This window comes from Plectropomus leopardus, chromosome 20 (assembly GCF_026936395.1).
Source record: "Plectropomus leopardus strain MGB_pleo_1.0 chromosome 20, ASM2693639v1, whole genome shotgun sequence".
NCBI classification, from domain to species: domain Eukaryota; kingdom Metazoa; phylum Chordata; class Actinopteri; order Perciformes; family Serranidae; genus Plectropomus; species Plectropomus leopardus.
In genome coordinates, this window is record NC_142195.1 from 20,247,835 (window position 1) to 20,265,358 (window position 17,524).

The 17,524-nt window shown below is 38.6% G+C and overlaps 1 protein-coding gene across 1 annotated transcript in view; it reads right to left on the bottom strand.

The window, feature by feature from the left end:
- Positions 1–218: 218 nt before the first annotated feature.
- The window catches only part of slc46a2 (solute carrier family 46 member 2), a 44,391-nt gene continuing 27,085 nt past the window's right edge, over positions 219–17,524 (bottom strand). Inside the window, exons 5-7 of the mRNA XM_042509308.2 lie at positions 3,176–3,259; positions 1,754–1,910; positions 219–1,519 (exon numbers count right to left, since the gene is read on the bottom strand). Of these exons, the coding sequence (XP_042365242.2) occupies positions 1,462–1,519; positions 1,754–1,910; positions 3,176–3,259 (299 nt within the window). The 3' untranslated portion in view covers positions 219–1,461. The remainder of the gene's footprint in view (positions 1,520–1,753; positions 1,911–3,175; positions 3,260–17,524) is intronic.

Here is a 17,524-nt window from a genome sequence, read left to right on the forward strand (position 1 = left end):
AAAAAAAAAAACAAGAACGTGTTTGATACTTGTCTGCTCAGAGCTGACTTTCTTTCTTCTGTAAAATTATCTTTTAACATTTTTCACTGGTTGAAATGAGATACGCAAAAAATATTATTCAATGAAAATAAAATGACCTAACGAGGACGTAAGACTTGAATTGAATTAGATACAAGTCTCAAAATGAAATACCAAGCATAAAAAAATACATTTAAATGTTTAAAATGTTATTAATATCTTTATTGGAAGAAATAAATTGAATTTCATAACATATTACATCCAGTTAGTTTCAACATATAAACAAAATCAAATTTTAAAAAACTCAAAACATACCAGTTACATCTTCATATAAATCTGCAGCTTCTTGGTTCATGTAAATATTTCACATTTTGTTCTAAACCATTACACCAACAGGAACTGTATGATAGCTATTTATACCTAAAAGTGTCAGAAATTAAAGGGCAGTGTTAAATGAATGGATAACATGAAAGTAATAATGCAGACTGCATTTTCTTCCCTTCAGATCCAATATCAGTACCATAAAGCAAAATGACAGGACACATGCGGTGACTTAAACTGGCATCTGCGGAGTCCGCCATTCAGTGTTCTACAGTAGGCCAGAGCAGACCAACCAAACACTGGCTCTAGATAAGGCCATTTGCATCTTCACATCAGATACCATAGTTCTACACACTTGGCACACTGGGTAAATTTCAGTTCTGCAATGTCACTACTGGATGCCACTAAATTCTAAATGAAGTATAATATACCATGCATGTGACATTAAAAAAGAAAAAAAAAACCATAAACACCAATGTTAAAAAAAGGTTTTTTTTTTGGTCTGTTGATCCCTCCTGGCGCGCAGGTTAATGAAACTCTCATTGCACTCAAATCAGTCATCTATTTTAACTTCATATATACACGCGTATTTCTATTTTGTAGCCCAACAGTTAACATGACAATGTCAAATGACATTGTACGAGTAGGGCATTCAAGTAAATGTCAGTAGTCAGTAGTTTTCAAATTACTGATAAATAACTTGTTGATGTAATCTAGAAACTAAACATAAAGTCTGCACATAAATGACCAAACAGCTGTCAGCTTTGGTGTGTTCAACAACTTCAACTCAAAGAAATTTCACTGGCCGATGAATTCTGTTGGTTGATGATGTTTGTCTGTATCTCTGTCAATAGTTGTTTTAATTATTTTAAACTTTTAGTCAAACTGGGTTGTGTTATTTTCATTATATCTCTATATATACAAGTCTGCAAAGGCCTCTTTAAAATATATTAGTTTTTCATATAAAATGCTCATTTGAACATAAAATCTTTGTTTATTCCTACTGTAAAAGCCAAAGCCTGTAGAAATCAGAAGTGAGATTAAATGCACCCTTCTCCTTTTGCCTATTTCGAGTCTCACTTCCTGTTTGCTAACTCACTGCTGGTGGTGATGTCGGTGCCATCAGTCTTGTTGAATCCTCTCGGACTGTCGCCTCAGAGGCGATCTGCAGCCGACGATACTGGAGGGATGAGAGTAGAAATACTGAGATTATGAGATCGTGTTTGCTCTACAAAGTGCTTATGTTGTAAATGGTTTTCCCAAATGTTGATTTTCACCCTGATTTTACTCTGGAAAATCTGTTGTTAGGCACCCGGGCCAGATCTGGTTGGGCCTTAAGTTGAGTATCTCTGTATTAAGCTGTGAGAGTAGATGTTATCACTCCATGCAACATTATATCATTTACACATCCTACCTGATGGGTATCATTGCCAGAACTGTAATGATGCTGGAGAGCATGAAGATGAAGCCTGGGAACCAGTCCAGGGTTCCCTGATAGATCTTAGTAAAGGCAGGGACGTACCCCAGACCAGCAAACTTTAGAGACATCTGTAGGGTGGTGAGAATGGTGCCTGATGGTAAGGAGGACAGAGAGGTCAAATGTATAAATAAAGTTAGGGGTACAACATATTTGTACAGACAGTCTCACAGAGACTGGATAGTTCTGCATTTTCTTGCTGAGCAACAAAAAAATCAGTACCACTCTTATATCTGTATGGTAGTTTAGCATAGACTGGAGAAAGGGAAAACAACTAGCCTGGCTCTCATGCATATGTCTATATTCAGTGTGTGTGTGTGTGTGTGTGTGTGTGTGTGTGTGTGTGTGTGTGTGTGTGTGTGTGTGTGTGTGTGTGTGTGTGTGTGTGTGTGTGTGTGTGTGTGTGTGCGTGTGTGTGTGCACATCTATCTTTGTGAGGCCAAATTTCAGTTCAACAGACTTTCAAAGGGCTGTCTGAGTGGTCAGACATTGTTTTGTATGCTTGCTTTGTATGTCGTGTGTAATGTTCGAATGTCAGGCGGTCATGTTTAATGTGGCTAAGGTTTCAAGTAATGAGATAAACATATGTAAAAGTGCAAGTGTTTACATTGCTTAGTCTACACCGCTACACATGGCTACATGCTAACATCAAGGAAACGTAAACTTGGCTGCTGATGTTGTTGATTGTAATGAGGTTTAAGAAATTTGTGTTAATGAGTATCCCTACGAGTAGAGCAAGATAAAACTTTATGCGTTTATGTGTCAGAATGAGGAAGCGTGATACTCTAATCAGCGTCAGAGCGGGCTCTTTATGATGCCTCATCTTTTTGGCATAAACCAGCCTGACTGCAGGTTTCAAGTATACACCACTCCTCCATGTATGCAGACTTTTCTAAAGGTTGCAAAACATGGAACACAAAACAAAACACAATAACTAAATACTAAAAAGATGGTTGCTTGTTCAATATCTATAAATAACTGCCTTGAAAATTCAAGAGAGAAGCTAAATGGGAAGGGGGCCTCAGCTCAAAGATGATAAGGTTTTTTTTCTGACCTGTCAATGACTTTGAAACTGCAAATTCAACTTTAAGGAAATGTTATGCTGTCATGCCTCTTTCACAACTTCCTTCTGTACTCACTGTTACGTACTCTGATCCTGTATTTCTCCCTAAGCTGTGTATGTGCTATCCCATAGCTTTCTTTTATATTCAAAAAATATAAATGCCGTAACCTCAATAACGTGTTTGCATAATAGTAGTGTGTGTGATGGTTTCAATGTTCAATTATCCCTACTGTTATAATTACTCTTCTGTTGTGCTTTTACACACCTACGCACAAACACAGACGCTGCATACTCACCACATGAGGATGCTGGAACCTGCTTTGAGAGCAAACATCTAATGGTAGGCATCGGGATTATGGCAAACAGGGTGAGTGAGCGAGCTGCAGGGAAAAGAACACTGGTTACTTGTTTTCTCGTCCCTACACAAGGTGTTTATGTCCTCTCAGCACCACCAACTACAACTTTCTGTATAATATTTTCAAGAGAATGCTTCACTTTGCATTTAAATGAAATGTTAATGAAAAACTATGCTATGAAACATTTTATGACATACTATAATATGACTTTTTTACGCTATTTTGGACAATGTACCATAGTATGACTTTTCATGGTATTTTGGACAACATAGTATAGTATGACTTTTTTCCAATATTTTGGATGACATAACTATAGTATGTCTTTTTTTTCGCTATCTTGGACGACATACTCTTGTATGACGTTTTTATGCTATTTTGGCTGACAGACTATATTATGACTATTTTACGTTATTTGGGTGGGAGCTGGCGGTTTGTGTCACTCTGTCTGTGGTGTCGCTCTAATATCTGACATTTTTGCAGTTCCATGAATGCAGCGCAGCAGGCAGCGTTCTTATCTCCTATGCTGCATTCTGTGCTATGGCGTGTCTCTGCATGCTATTTTATGTGGTCTTCAGCAGTTTTTTGGACATGACATATTTTGACATTTTTGCCTTACGATAGCCTTGCTTTTTCGGTCATTTTTTCGACATGCTGTATTATTGGTTTTTGGCCTTTTTTGTAACATCCTATTCTATGGCATGTCTTGGCATGGTATTTTATGGGTTTCAATGTGGTTTTAAGCATTTTTTTGGAAATGTCATATTTTCACATTTTTAACTTACTATTGCCTTGCTTTTTCTGTCATTTTTTCAACATGCTGTATTATTGGTTTTTGGCCTTTTTTTTTAACATCCTATGCTGTGGCGTGTCTCGGCATGGTATTTTATGGGTTTGATTGTGGTTTTCAGCATTTTTTGGAAAGGTCATATTTTGAGTTTTTTGCCATACTATAGCCTTGCTGTTTTTTCTAAAAACAGCTAAAAACAGCATAAAATAACACAACAAGACATGCCATAGTATAGAAAGTTGCAAAAATGACCAAAAACACCATAAAAATGCATGTTGAAAAAATGACCAAAAAGCAAGGCTATAGTATGGCAAAAATGTCAAAATATGACACACCCCAAAAACAGCTAAAAACACCTCAAAACAGCATAAAATAGCGCGATGAGACATACCATAGCACAGAAAGTTGCAAAAACGTCACAAAGTACAATAAAAATGCATGTTGAAAAAATGACCAAAAAGGCAAGGCTATAGTATGGCAAAAATGTCAAAATATGACACATCCCAAAAACAGCTAAAAACACCTCAAAACAGCATAAAATTGTGCGATGAGACATACCATAGCACAGAAAGTTGCAAAAACGCCACAAAGTACAATATAATTGCATGTTGAAAAAATGACCAAAAAGGCAAGGCTATAGTATGGCAAAAATGTCAAAATATGACACATCACAAAAACAGCTAAAAACACCTCAAAACAGGTTAAAATAGCCTGATGAAACATGCCATAGCATAAAAAGTTGCAAAATCACCCTAAAACACAATAAAAATGCACAATGAAAAAAATGACCGAAAAAGCAAGGCTATAGTATGGCAAAAATGTCAAAATATGACACACCCCAAAAACAGCTAAAAACACCTCAAAACAGCATAAAATAGCGCGATGAGACATACCATAGCACAGAAAGTTGCAAAAACGTCACAAAGTACAATAAAAATGCATGTTGAAAAAATGACCAAAAAGGCAAGGCTATAGTATGGCAAAAATGTCAAAATATGACACATCCCAAAAACAGCTAAAAACACCTCAAAACAGCATAAAATTGCGCGATGAGACATACCATAGCACAGAAAGTTGCAAAAACGCCACAAAGTACAATATAATTGCATGTTGAAAAAATGACCAAAAAGGCAAGGCTATAGTATGGCAAAAATGTCAAAATATGACACATCACAAAAACAGCTAAAAACACCTCAAAACAGGTTAAAATAGCCTGATGAAACATGCCATAGCATAAAAAGTTGCAAAATCACCCTAAAACACAATAAAAATGCACAATGAAAAAAATGACCGAAAAGGCAAGGCTATAGTATGGCATGAATGTCAAAATATGACACATCCCAATAACAGCTAAAAACACCTCAAAACAGCATAAAGTAGCGCAACGAGACATGCCATAGTATAGAAAGTTGCAAAAACAGCCAAAAAACACCATAAAAATGAATGTTGAAAAACTGACCAAAAAGGCAAGGCTATAGTATGGCAAAAATGTCAAAATATGACACATCACAAAAACAGCTAAAAACACCTCAAAACAGCATAAAATAGCCTGACGAAACATGCCATAGTATAGAAAGTTGCAAAAATGACCAAAAAAACAATAAAAATGCATGTTGATAAAATGACCGAAAAGCAAGGCTATAGTATGGCAAAAATGTCAAAATATGACACATCCCAAAAATAGCTAAAAACACCTGAAACCAGCATAAAATAGTGCAATGAGACATGCTATTGTAGAGAAAGTTGCAAAAATGTACACAAAAACACAATAAAAATGCATGTTGAAAAACTGACCAAAAAGGCAAGGCTATAGTATGGCAATAATGTCAAAATATGACACATCCAAAAAAATGCTAAAAACACCTCAAAACAGCTTAAAATAGCCTGACGAAACATGCCATAGTATAGAAAGTTGCAAAAACACAATAAAAATGCATGTTGAAAAAATGACCAAAAAGGCAAGGCTATAGTATGGCAAAAATGTCAAAATATGACACATCCCAAAAAAGACTAAAAACACCCCAAAACAGCATAAAATAGTGCAACGAGACATGCCATAGCATAGAAAGTTGCAAAATCACCCTAAAACACAATAAAAATGCACAATGAAAAAATGACCAAAAAGGCAAGGCTATAGTATGGCAAAAATGTCAAAATATGACACATCCAAAAAACAGCTAAAAACACCTCAAAACAGCATAAAATAGCCTGACGAAACATGCCATAGTATAGAAAGTTGCAAAAACAACCAAAAAACACCATAAAAATGAATGTTGAAAAAATGACCAAAAAGGCAAGGCTATAGTATGGCAAAAATGTCAAGATATGACACATCCCAAAAACAGCTAAAAACACCCCAAAACAGCATAAAATAGCCTGCCGAAACATGCCATAGCATAAAAAGTTGCAAAATCACCCTAAAACACAATAAAAATGCATGTTAAGCTACCACCTTATCGTGGTGGAGGGGTTTGCGTGTCCCAGTGATCCTAGGAGCTCAGTTGTCGGGGGCTTCATGCCCCTGGTAGGGTCACCCATGGCAAACAGGTCCTAGGGGAGGGACCAGACAAAGCGTAGCTCACAAGACCTCCCTCCGCCTTCGGGTTGGGGGACGGATCCTGACTGTTGTTTGTGCCTATGGTCCAAACAGCAGTTCAGAGTATCCACCCTTTTTGGAGTCCTTAGAGGGGGTGCTGGAGAGTGCTCCTTCTGGGGACTCCCTCGTTCTGCTGGGGGACTTCAACGCTCACGTTGGCAACGACAGTGAGACCTGGAGGGGCGTGATCGGGAGGAATGGCCCCCCCGATCTGAACCTGAGTGGTGTTTTGTTATTGGACTTCTGTGCTCGCCACAGATTGTCCATAACGAACACCATGTTCAAGCATAAGGGTGTCCATATGCGCACTTGGCATCAGGACACCCTAGGCCGCAGTTCAATCATCGATTTTGTAGTCGTATCGTTGGACTTGCGGCCGTATGTCTTGGACACTCGGGTGAAGAGAGGGGCGGAGCTGTCAACCGATCACCATCTGGTGGTGAGTTGGCTCCGATGGTGGGGGAGGACGCCGGTCAGACCTGGCAGACCCAAACGCATAGTGAGGGTCTGCTGGGAACGTCTGGCAGAGTCTCCCGTCAGAAGGAGCTTCAACTCCCACCTCCGGAAGAGCTTCGACCATGTCCCGGGGGAGGCTGGGGACATTGAGTCCGAGTGGGCCGTGTTCCGTGCCTCCATTGCTGAGGCGGCCGACCGGTGCTGTGGCCGTAAGGTGGTTGGTGCCTGTCGGGGCGGCAACACCCGAACCCGCTGGTGGACACCGGCGGTAAGGTGCCGTCAAGCTGAAGAAGGAGTCCTATCGGGCCTTCTTGGCCTGTGGGACTCGGAGGCAGCAGACAGGTACCGACAGGCCAAGCGGAGTGTGGCGGCGGCGGTCGCAGAGGCGAAAACCCGGACATGGGAGGAGTTCGGCGAGGCCATGGAAAACGACTTCCGGACGGCTTCGAAGAGGTTCTGGACCACCATCCGGCGTCTCAGGAGGGGGAAGCAGTGCTCCGTCAACACTGTGTATGGTGGCGACGGGGCACTGCTGACCTCGACTCGGGACGTTGTGGATCGGTGGAAGGAATACTTCGAAGACCTCCTCAATCCCACCGACACGCCTTCCGTTGGGGAAGCAGGGCCTGGGGACCCGGGGGTGGGCTCCTCTATCTCTGGGGCTGAGGTTACCGAGGTGGTCAACAAGCTCCTCGGTGGCAGGGCCCTGGGGGTGGACGAGGTCCGCCCAGAGTTCCTCAAGGCCCTGGATGTTGTGGGGCTGTCGTGGCTGACACGACTCTGCAACATTGCGTGGACATCGGGGGCAGTGCCCTTGGACTGGCAGACTGGGGTGGTGGTCCCTCTTTCAAGAAGGGGACCGGAGGGTGTGTTCCAACTACAGGGGATCACACTCCTCAGCCTCCCTGGTAAGGTCTATTCGGGGGTACTAGAGAGGAGGGTCCGCCGGATAGTCGAACCCCGGATTCAGGAGGAGCAATGCGGTTTTTGTCCTGGTCGTGGAACTGTGGACCAGCTCTGGACCCTTGGCAGGATCCTTGAGGGTGCTTGGGAGTGTGCCCAACCAGTCCACATGTGCTTTGTGGACTTGGAGAAGGCATTCGACCGTGTCCCTCGGGGAGTCCTGTGGGGTTCTCCGGAATATGGGGTTTCGGACTCCCTGATACGGGCTGTCCGTTCCCTGTATGACCGGTGCCGGAGCTTGGTCCGCATTGCCGGCAGTAAGTTGAACTCGTTTCCGGTGAGGGTTGGACTCCGCCAGGGCTGCCCTTTGTCACCGATTCTGTTCATAACTTTTATGGACAGAATTTCTAGGCGCAGCCAGGGTGTTGAGGGGGTCCGGTTTGGTGACCTCAGGATTAGGTCTCTGCTCTTTGCAGATGATGTGGTCCTGTTGGCTTCATCGGGCCGCGACCTTCAGCTCTCACTGGATCGGTTCGCAGCCGAGTGTGAAGCGGCTGGAATGAAAATCAGCACCTCCAAATCCGAGACCATGGTTCTCAGCCGGAAAAGGGTGGCGTGCCCCCTCCGGATCGGGGATGAAGTCCTGCCCCAAGTGGAGGAGTTTAAGTACCTCGGGGTCTTGTTCACGAGTGAGGGAAGGATGGAACAGGAGATCGACAGGCGGATCGGTGCGCGCCTGCAGTAATGCGGACTCTGCACCGGTCTGTCTTGGTGAAGAGGGAGCTGAGCCGAAAGGCAAAGCTCTCGATTTACCAGTCGATCTTCGTTCCTACCCTCACCTATGGTCACGAGCTTTGGGTAGTGACCGAAAGAACTAGATCGCGGGTACAAGCGGCCGAAATGAGTTTCCTCCGTAGGGTGGCTGGGCTCTCCCTTAGAGATAGGGTGAGAAGCTCGGTCATCCGGGAGGAGCTCGGAGTAGAGCCGCTGCTCCTCCGCATTGAGAAGAGCCAGATGAGGTGGCTCGGGCATCTAATTAGGATGCCTCCAGGACGCCTCCCTGGTGAGGTGTTCAGGACACGTCCCACCGGTAGGAGGCCCTGGAAGACCCAGGACACGCTGGAGAGACTACGCTCTCAGCTGGCCTGGGAACGCCTCGGGTCCCCAGGAAGAGCTGGATGAAGTTGCCGGGGAGAGGGAAGTCTGGGTTTCCCTGCTTAGGCTGCTGCCCCCGCGACCCGACCCCGGATAAGCGGAAGAAAATGGATGGATGGATGGATGGATGTTAAAAAAATGACCAAAAAGGCAAGGCTATAGTATGGCAAAAATGTCAAAATATAACACATCCCAAAAAAGGCTAAAAACACCTCAAAACAGCATAAAATAGTGCGACGAGACATGCCATAGTATAGAAAGTTGCAAAAATGACCAAAAACACAATAAAAATACATATTGAAAAACTGACCAAAAAGGCAAGGCTATAGTATGGCAAAAATTTCAAAATATGACACATCCCAAAACCAGCTAAAAACGCCTCAAAACAGCATAAAATAGCCTGACGACACATGCCATAGTATAGAAAGTTGCAAAAACGACCAAAAAAACAATAAAAATGCATGTTGAAAAAATGACCGAAAAGCAAGGCTATAGTATGGCAAAAATGTCAAAATATGACACATCCCAAAAATAGCTAAAAACACCTGAAACCAGCATAAAATAGTGCAACGAGACATGCTATTGTAGAGAAAGTTGCAAAAATGTACACAAAAACACAATAAAAATCCATGTTGAAAAACTGACCAAAAAGGCAAGGCTATAGTATGGCAAAAATGTCAAAATATGACACATCCCAAAAATAGCTAAAAACACCTAAAACCAGCATAAAATAGTGCAACGAGACATGCTATTGTAGAGAAAGTTGCAAAAATGTACACAAAAACACAATAAAAATCCATGTTGAAAAACTGACCAAAAAGGCAAGGCTATAGTATGGCAAAAATGTCAAAATATGACACATCCAAAAAAATGCTAAAAACACCTCAAAACAGCTTAAAATAGCCTGACGAAACATGCCATAGTGTAGAAAGTTGCAAAAACACAATAAAAATGCATGTTGAAAAAATGACCAAAAAGGCAAGGCTATAGTATGGCAAAAATGTCAAAATATGACACATCCAAAAAAATGCTAAAAACACCTCAAAACAGCTTAAAATAGCCTGACGAAACATGCCATAGTATAGAAAGTTGCAAAAACAGCCAAAAACACAATAAAAATGCATGTTGAAAAAATGACCAAAAAGGCAAGGCTATAGTATGGCAAAAATGTCAAAATATGACACATCCCAAAAAAGACTAAAAACACCCCAAAACAGCATAAAATAGTGCAACGAGACATGCCATAGCATAGAAAGTTGCAAAATCACCCTAAAACACAATAAAAATGCACAATGAAAAAATGACCAAAAAGGCAAGGCTATAGTATGACAAAAATGTCAAAATATGACACATCCCAAAAAAGGCTAAAAACATCTCAAAACAGCATAAAATAGTGCGACGAGACATGCCTTAGTATAGAAAGTTGCAAAAATGACCAAAAACACAATAAAAATACATGTTGAAAAACTGACCAAAAAGGCAAGGCTATAGTATGGCAAAAATTTCAAAATATGACACACCCCAAAACCAGCTAAAAACACCTCAAAACAGCTTAAAATAGCCTGCCGAAACATGCCATAGCATAGAAAGTTGCAAAAACGACCAAAAAAACAATAAAAATGCATGTTGAAAAAATGATCGAAAAGCAAGGCTATAGTATGGCAAAAATGTCAAAATATGACACATCCCAAAAACAGCTAAAAACACCTCAAAACTGCTTAAAATAGCCTGAGGAAACATGCCTTAGTATAGAAAGTTGCAGAATCACCCTAAAACACAATAAAAATGCATGTTGAAAAAATGACCAAAAAGGCAAGGCTATAGTATGGCAAAAATGTCAAAATATGACACATCCCAAAAAAGACTAAAAACACGTGAAACCAGCAAAAAATAGCCTGACGAGACATGCTATAGTATAGAAAGTTGCAAAATCACCCTAAAACACAATAAAAATGCACAATGAAAAAATGACCAAAAAGGCAAGGCTATAGTATGGCAAAAATGTCAAAATATGACACATCCAAAAAAGACTAAAAACACCCCAAAACAGCATAAAATAGTGCAACGAGACATGCCATAGTATAGAAAGTTGCAGAATCACCCTAAAACACAATAAAAATGCATGTTGAAAAAATGACCAAAAAGGCAAGGCTATAGTATGGCAAAAATGTCAAAATATGATACATCCCAAAAAAGACTAAAAACACCCCAAAACAGCATAAAATAGTGCAACGAGACATGCCATAGTATAGAAAGTTGCAGAATCACCCTAAAACACAATAAAAATGCATGTTAAAAAAATGACCAAAAAGGCAAGGCTATAGTATGGCAAAAATGTCAAAATATGACACATCCCAAAAAAGGCTAAAAACACCTCAAAACAGCATAAAATAGTGCGACGAGACATGCCATAGTATAGAAAGTTGCAAAAATGACCAAAAACACAATAAAAATACATATTGAAAAAATGACCAAAAAGGCAAGGCTATAGTATGGCAAAAATGTCAAAATATGACACATCCCAAAAAAGACTAAAAACACCCCAAAACAGCATAAAATAGTGCAACGAGACATGCCATAGTATAGAAAGTTGCAGAATCACCCTAAAACACAATAATGCATGTTGAAAAAATGACCAAAAAGGCAAGGCTATAGTATGGCAAAAATGTCAAAATATGACACATCCCAAAAAAGACTAAAAACACCTGAAACCAGCATAAAATAGCCTGACGAGACATGCTATAGTATAGAAAGTTGCAAAATCACCCTAAAACACAATAAAAATGCACAATGAAAAAATGACCAAAAAGGCAAGGCTATAGTATGGCAAAAATGTCAAAATATGACACATCCCAAAAACAGCTAAAAACACCTCAAAACAGCTTAAAATAGCCTGACGAAACATGCCATAGTATAGAAAGTTGCAAAAACAGCCAAAAACACAATAAAAATGCATGTTGAAAAAATGACCAAAAAGGCAAGGCTATAGTATGGCAAAAATGTCAAAATATGACACATCCCAAAAAAGACTAAAAACACCCCAAAACAGCATAAAATAGTGCAACGAGACATGCCATAGTATAGAAAGTTGCAGAATCACCCTAAAACACAATAAAAATGCATGTTGAAAAAATGACCAAAAAGGCAAGGCTATAGTATGGCAAAAATGTCAAAATATGACACATCCCAAAAAAGACTAAAAACACCTGAAACCAGCATAAAATAGCCTGACGAGACATGCTATAGTATAGAAAGTTGCAAAATCACCCTAAAACACAATAAAAATGCACAATGAAAAAATGACCAAAAAGGCAAGGCTATAGTATGGCAAAAATGTCAAAATATGACACATCCCAAAAAAGACTAAAAACACCCCAAAACAGCATAAAATAGTGCAACGAGACATGCCATAGTATAGAAAGTTGCAGAATCACCCTAAAACACAATAAAAACGACCAAAAAAACAATAAAAATGCATGTTGAAAAAATGACCGAAAAGCAAGGCTATAGTATGGCAAAAATGTCAAAATATGACACATCCCAAAAACAGCTAAAAACACCTCAAAACAGCTTAAAATAGCCTGAGGAAACATGCCATAGTATAGAAAGTTGCAAAAACAGCCAAAAACACAATAAAAATGCATGTTGAAAAAATGACCAAAAAGGCAAGGCTATAGTATGGCAAAAATGTCAAAATATGACACATCCAAAAAAGACTAAAAACACCCCAAAACAGCATAAAATAGTGCAACGAGACATGCCATAGTATAGAAAGTTGCAGAATCACCCTAAAACACAATAAAAATGCATGTTGAAAAAATGACCAAAAAGGCAAGGCTATAGTATGGCAAAAATGTCAAAATATGACACATCCCAAAAACAGCTAAAAACACCTCAAAACAGCTTAAAACAGCCTGCGAAACATGCCATAGCATAGAAAGTTGCAAAATCTCCCTAAAACACAATAAAAATGCACAATGAAAAATGACCAAAAGGCAAGGCTATAGTATGGCAAAAATGTCAAAATATGACACATCCCAAAAAAGACTAAAAACACCCCAAAACAGCATAAAATAGTGCAACGAGACATGCCATAGTATAGAAAGTTGCAGAATCACCCTAAAACACAATAAAAATGCATGTTGAAAAAATGACCAAAAAGGCAAGGCTATAGTATGGCAAAAATGTCAAAATATGATACATCCCAAAAACAGCTAAAAACACCTCAAAACAGCATAAAATAGCCTGACGAAACATGCCATAGTATAGAAAGTTGCAAAAATGACCAAAAACACAATAAAAATGCAAGTTGAAAAAATGACCGAAAAGCAAGGCTATAGTATGGCAAAAATGTCAAAATATGACACAACCCAAAAACAGCTAAAACACCTCAAAACAGCTTAAAATAGCCTGAGGAAACATGCCATAGTATAGAAAGTTGCAAAAACACCCAAAAATACAATAAAAAGGCATGTTGAAAAACTGACCAAAAAAGCAAGGCTATAGTATGGCAAAAATGTCAAAATATGATACATCCCAAAAACAGCTAAAAATACCTCAAAACAGCATAAAATAGCCTGACGAAACATGCCATAGTATAGAAAGTTGCAAAAATGACCAAAAACACAATAAAAATGCATGTTGAAAAAATGACCGAAAAGCAAGGCTATAGTATGGCAAAAATGTCAAAATATGACACAACCCAAAAAAGACTAAAAACACGTGAAACCAGCAAAAAATAGCCTGACGAGACATGCTATAGTATAGAAAGTTGCAATATCACCCTATAACACAATAAAAATGCATGTTGAAAAAATGACCAAAAAGGCAAGGCTATAGTATGGCAAAAATGTCAAAATATAACACATCCCAAAAAAGGCTAAAAACACCTCAAAACAGCATAAAATAGTGCGACGAGACATGCCATAGTATAGAAAGTTGCAAAAACAGCCAAAAACACAATAAAAATGCATGTTGAAAAATGACCAAAAGGCAAGGCTATAGTATGGCAAAAATGTCAAAATATGACACATCCAAAAAAGACTAAAAACACCCCAAAACAGCATAAAATAGTGCAACGAGACATGCCATAGTATAGAAAGTTGCAGAATCACCCTAAAACACAATAAAAATGCATGTTGAAAAAATGACCAAAAAGGCAAGGCTATAGTATGGCAAAAATGTCAAAATATGACACATCCCAAAAACAGCTAAAAACACCTCAAAACAGCTTAAAACAGCCTGCCGAAACATGCCATAGCATAGAAAGTTGCAAAATCACCCTAAAACACAATAAAAATGCACAATGAAAAAATGACCAAAAAGGCAAGGCTATAGTATGGCAAAAATGTCAAAATATGACACATCCCAAAAAAGACTAAAAACACCCCAAAACAGCATAAAATAGTGCAACGAGACATGCCATAGTATAGAAAGTTGCAGAATCACCCCAAAACACAATAAAAATGCATGTTGAAAAATGACCAAAAGGCAAGGCTATAGTATGGCAAAATGTCAAAATATGATACATCCCAAAAACAGCTAAAAACACCTCAAAACAGCATAAAATAGCCTGACGAAACATGCCATAGTATAGAAAGTTGCAAAAATGACCAAAAACACAATAAAAATGCAAGTTGAAAAAATGACCGAAAAGCAAGGCTATAGTATGGCAAAAATGTCAAAATATGACACAACCCAAAAACAGCTAAAAACACCTCAAAACAGCTTAAAATAGCCTGAGGAAACATGCCATAGTATAGAAAGTTGCAAAAACACCCAAAAATACAATAAAAAGGCATGTTGAAAAACTGACCAAAAAAGCAAGGCTATAGTATGGCAAAAATGTCAAAATATGATACATCCCAAAAACAGCTAAAAACACCTCAAAACAGCATAAAATAGCCTGACGAAACATGCCATAGTATAGAAAGTTGCAAAAATGACCAAAAACACAATAAAAATGCATGTTGAAAAAATGACCGAAAAGCAAGGCTATAGTATGGCAAAAATGTCAAAATATGACACAACCCAAAAAAGACTAAAAACACGTGAAACCAGCAAAAAATAGCCTGACGAGACATGCTATAGTATAGAAAGTTGCAATATCACCCTATAACACAATAAAAATGCATGTTGAAAAAATGACCAAAAAGGCAAGGCTATAGTATGGCAAAAATGTCAAAATATGACACATCCAAAAAAGACTAAAAACACCCCAAAACAGCATAAAATAGTGCAACGAGACATGCCATAGTATAGAAAGTTGCAGAATCACCCTAAAACACAATAAAAATGCATGTTGAAAAAATGACCAAAAAGGCAAGGCTATAGTATGGCAAAAATGTCAAAATATGACACATCCAAAAAAGACTAAAAACACCTGAAACCAGCATAAAATAGCCCGACGAGACATGCCATAGTATAGAAAGTTGCAAAAACAGCCAAAAACACAATAAAAATGCATGTTGAAAAAATGACCAAAAAGGCAAGGCTATAGTATGGCAAAAATGTCAAAATATGACACATCCAAAAAAGACTAAAAACACCCCAAAACAGCATAAAATAGTGCAACGAGACATGCCATAGTATAGAAAGTTGCAGAATCACCCTAAAACACAATAAAAATGCATGTTGAAAAAATGACCAAAAAGGCAAGGCTATAGTATGGCAAAAATGTCAAAATATGACACATCCCAAAAACAGCTAAAAACACCTCAAAACAGCTTAAAACAGCCTGCCGAAACATGCCATAGCATAGAAAGTTGCAAAATCACCCTAAAACACAATAAAAATGCACAATGAAAAAATGACCAAAAAGGCAAGGCTATAGTATGGCAAAAATGTCAAAATATGACACATCCCAAAAAAGACTAAAAACACCCCAAAACAGCATAAAATAGTGCAACGAGACATGCCATAGCATAGAAAGTTGCAGAATCACCCTAAAACACAATAAAAATGCATGTTGAAAAAATGACCAAAAAGGCAAGGCTATAGTATGGCAAAAATGTCAAAATATGATACATCCCAAAAACAGCTAAAAACACCTCAAAACAGCATAAAATAGCCTGACGAAACATGCCATAGTATAGAAAGTTGCAAAAATGACCAAAAACACAATAAAAATGCAAGTTGAAAAAATGACCGAAAAGCAAGGCTATAGTATGGCAAAAATGTCAAAATATGACACAACCCAAAAACAGCTAAAAACACCTCAAAACAGCTTAAAATAGCCTGAGGAAACATGCCATAGTATAGAAAGTTGCAAAAACACCCAAAAATACAATAAAAAGGCATGTTGAAAAATTGACCAAAAAAGCAAGGCTATAGTATGGCAAAAATGTCAAAATATGATACATCCCAAAAACAGCTAAAAACACCTCAAAACAGCATAAAATAGCCTGACGAAACATGCCATAGTATAGAAAGTTGCAAAAATGACCAAAAACACAATAAAAATGCATGTTGAAAAAATGACCGAAAAGCAAGGCTATAGTATGGCAAAAATGTCAAAATATGACACATCCAAAAAAGACTAAAAACACGTGAAACCAGCAAAAAATAGCCTGACGAGACATGCTATAGTATAGAAAGTTGCAATATCACCCTATAACACAATAAAAATGCATGTTGAAAAAATGACCAAAAAGGCAAGGCTATAGTATGGCAAAAATGTCAAAATATGACACATCCAAAAAAGACTAAAAACACCTCAAAACAGCATAAAATAGTGCAACGAGACATGCCATAGTATAGAAAGTTGCAGAATCACCCTAAAACACAATAAAAATGCATGTTGAAAAAATGACCAAAAAGGCAAGGCTATAGTATGGCAAAAATGTCAAAATATGACACATCCCAAAAACAGCTAAAAACACCTCAAAACAGCTTAAAATAGCCTGACGAAACATGCCATAGCATAGAAAGTTGCAAAATCACCCTAAAACACAATAAAAATGCACAATGAAAAAATGACCAAAAAGGCAAGGCTATAGTATGGCAAAAATGTCAAAATATGACACATCCCAAAAAAGATTAAAAACACCCCAAAACAGCATAAAATAGTGCAACGAGACATGCCATAGTATAGAAAGTTGCAGAATCACCCTAAAACACAATAAAAATGCATGTTGAAAAAATGACCAAAAAGGCAAGGCTATAGTATGGCAAAAATGTCAAAATATGACACATCCAAAAAACAGCTAAAAACACCTGAAACCAGCATAAAATAGCCTGCCGAAACATGCCATAGCATAGAAAGTTGCAAAAACAACCAAAACCACAATAAAAATGCATGTTGAAAAAATGACCAAAAAGGCAAGGCTATAGTATGGCAAAAATGTCAAGATATGACACATCCCAAAAACAGCTAAAAACACCTCAAAACAGC